This window comes from Nicotiana tomentosiformis, chromosome 8, assembly GCF_000390325.3.
Source record: "Nicotiana tomentosiformis chromosome 8, ASM39032v3, whole genome shotgun sequence".
NCBI lineage: Eukaryota > Viridiplantae > Streptophyta > Magnoliopsida > Solanales > Solanaceae > Nicotiana > Nicotiana tomentosiformis.
The window spans coordinates 142,615,617-142,617,673 of NC_090819.1; the positions used below are offsets into that span (position 1 = coordinate 142,615,617).

Here is a 2,057-nt window from a genome sequence, read left to right on the forward strand (position 1 = left end):
ACTTAATTCTATAAATTAATTTGAATTATGATCAATATAACATGTAATTTATTCATTCTTTATGTAGATGGAATATCGTAGTTGGATGTATAATAGGAATTATCCTAATCGTCGGTTTTGAGGGAGGAATTTATTGAAGGGGTTAAGGAATTTATTACGCATGCAATGTCACTTGAACCGTTTCGGATTGGAGGGTTGATTAGGTGTCCTTGTGTGAAGTGCAAGTGTTTGCATTTTTTTGGATCGGAGGATGTTAAGACTCACCTTTATAAAAAATGGTTTATGGATAATTATTTTGTGTGGACTAGTCATAGAGAGATTGATGGTAGTGATGATGTATTTCATAACGTAGTTATTGGTGAAAGTAGTAGGTCGGTGGGGAATAACGTTCAACATCCTAGATACCATAAAATGGTTGCAGATGCTTTTGGGATGCACTTCGGTTTTGAAACCCATGAAAGTGTTGAACAACCTCTTAAAGAAGAGGCAAAATATTTTTATGAACAGTTAGACACGGCTAGTCGTCCACTAAGGGAAGAGAGGATGCACTCTCAGTTGTCTGTTGCGGTTAGATTATTAAGAGACTCTCTAATTCCTTCTCCTCCGCTCGAAAGGTTAACAAGAAGCCTTCATGGGTTCTACCGCATTTATGGGAGGATCTGCAGAGGTATTGGACCACCGAGAAATTCGAGAAGCAGAGTGAACTGGGAAAGAAGGCCCGAGCATATGAGAAGGGTGGCTCCTTGCACTGTGTCGGTGCAATGAGCATGGGGGCTATGAGGAGACTACTGGTAATTCCTTAAAATATTTCGGTCTATTTTTATCGAACTATATTTATATATGTTAATTTAGTTAACACGTTTTATTATATTTGTAGGAAAACAAATATGGGAGGAAGATGACTCATGATGAGTTCTTCATGGAGACCCACATCCAGAAGAAGAAGGAATCGACAGATCCAACTAAATGGGTCGAGGACCGGGCGTAGACTGCATAAGTAATTTTTATAACTACTATAAATGTTTATAATATTATATAATTAATAATTTTTTATCTTCTAAATAAAGGGTCTCTACAAGATTAATGTGGAGGAGTACACTCAAAGCTTGCCACCGAATGAGCAAGGAGAGCGACCACCCCTTTCAGACGAAGAAGCGCAGAGGATATGGTTGGATGTCGTCGGTGGTCCTAAAAAATGGATAGCATACGGACTTCCAGAGAAATTATTTCGGCGCTACAGGGATGGATTGCAAGGTATAGGGACTTCCACCCAAGGCGAGATAATTGATAGGTCGACTATCTTGTCTATAGAACAGAAGATTGCAAAGCTGACAACAGAGCTTGAAGAGACAAAGGTTAGAGAACAAAAAGAGAGATGAACAATTTGGTACCCTTCGAGTTCAGCTAGAAAGGAGGGACGGACAATTTAATCTCCTTCATGTTCAGTTGGCCAATCTTCTTGTTAGTGGCGCTTTCCCCATTCCCCGGTCTCGTGAGCCTTCCTCATGTGCCGACGATGAAGGTTCTAGGAGTGAAGATGGAGATGATGCTAAATAAAACACTCATTAAATGGTGTGTATTGCTAAACAAAGTATTGAACTTGTCAATATTTAGTTGAGACTAGTTTTGAATGATGATTGTAGTGTTGATATTATTTTGTTATTGAACATTTTAGTAGTTGTTGTTGTGGTTGGCGTTATTTTTGTGGTTGTTATTAGTTGTTGTTGTTGTTGTTATCTAATGGTTGTTAGTGTTAGTTAATTATTTTTGTTAGTTAATTGTTGTTATTGTTGTTAGTTAGTTAGTTAATTGTTGTTGATTAATTATGGTTGAATGGCAGCAATGTAATTCTGTCATTATAGGATGGATATTGGTTGTAATTGGCAGGTGGTGTAGCTTAAAAGCAGGCATTATCTGTCCAGTTTTTACCCAGATTTTTGACAAAAATCGGTTGAAAATTAATTTTCTTTCCCCAGAAATTCATAATTTCCAACCGAATTCGATCGGAAATTATGAATTTATATTTATTTTTTAAAATAAATTAACAATATATTACA

General features: G+C 36.9%; 1 protein-coding gene across 1 annotated transcript; it reads left to right on the plus strand.

Annotated features, from left to right (window-relative positions):
* The first annotated feature begins 411 nt into the window (after positions 1–411).
* LOC138898257 (uncharacterized) lies at positions 412–1,557 on the plus strand. The gene is made up of 5 exons (XM_070184312.1): positions 412–567; positions 615–791; positions 878–970; positions 1,068–1,355; positions 1,447–1,557. Exons 1-5 carry the CDS (start codon positions 412–414, stop codon positions 1,555–1,557), a joined length of 825 nt encoding a protein of 274 aa, XP_070040413.1.
* The last annotated feature ends 500 nt before the right edge of the window (positions 1,558–2,057 follow it).

Coding starts and splice junctions, on each gene's coding strand:
- LOC138898257 (XM_070184312.1), top strand. CDS start 412: ATGGTTGCAGATGCTTTTGGGATGCACTTCGGTTTTGAAACCCATGAA. Junction 792..877: donor GGGCTATGAGGAGACTACTG/GTAATTCCTTAA, acceptor TTATATTTGTAG/GAAAACAAATATGGGAGGAA. Junction 971..1,067: donor CGACAGATCCAACTAAATGG/GTCGAGGACCGG, acceptor TTCTAAATAAAG/GGTCTCTACAAGATTAATGT.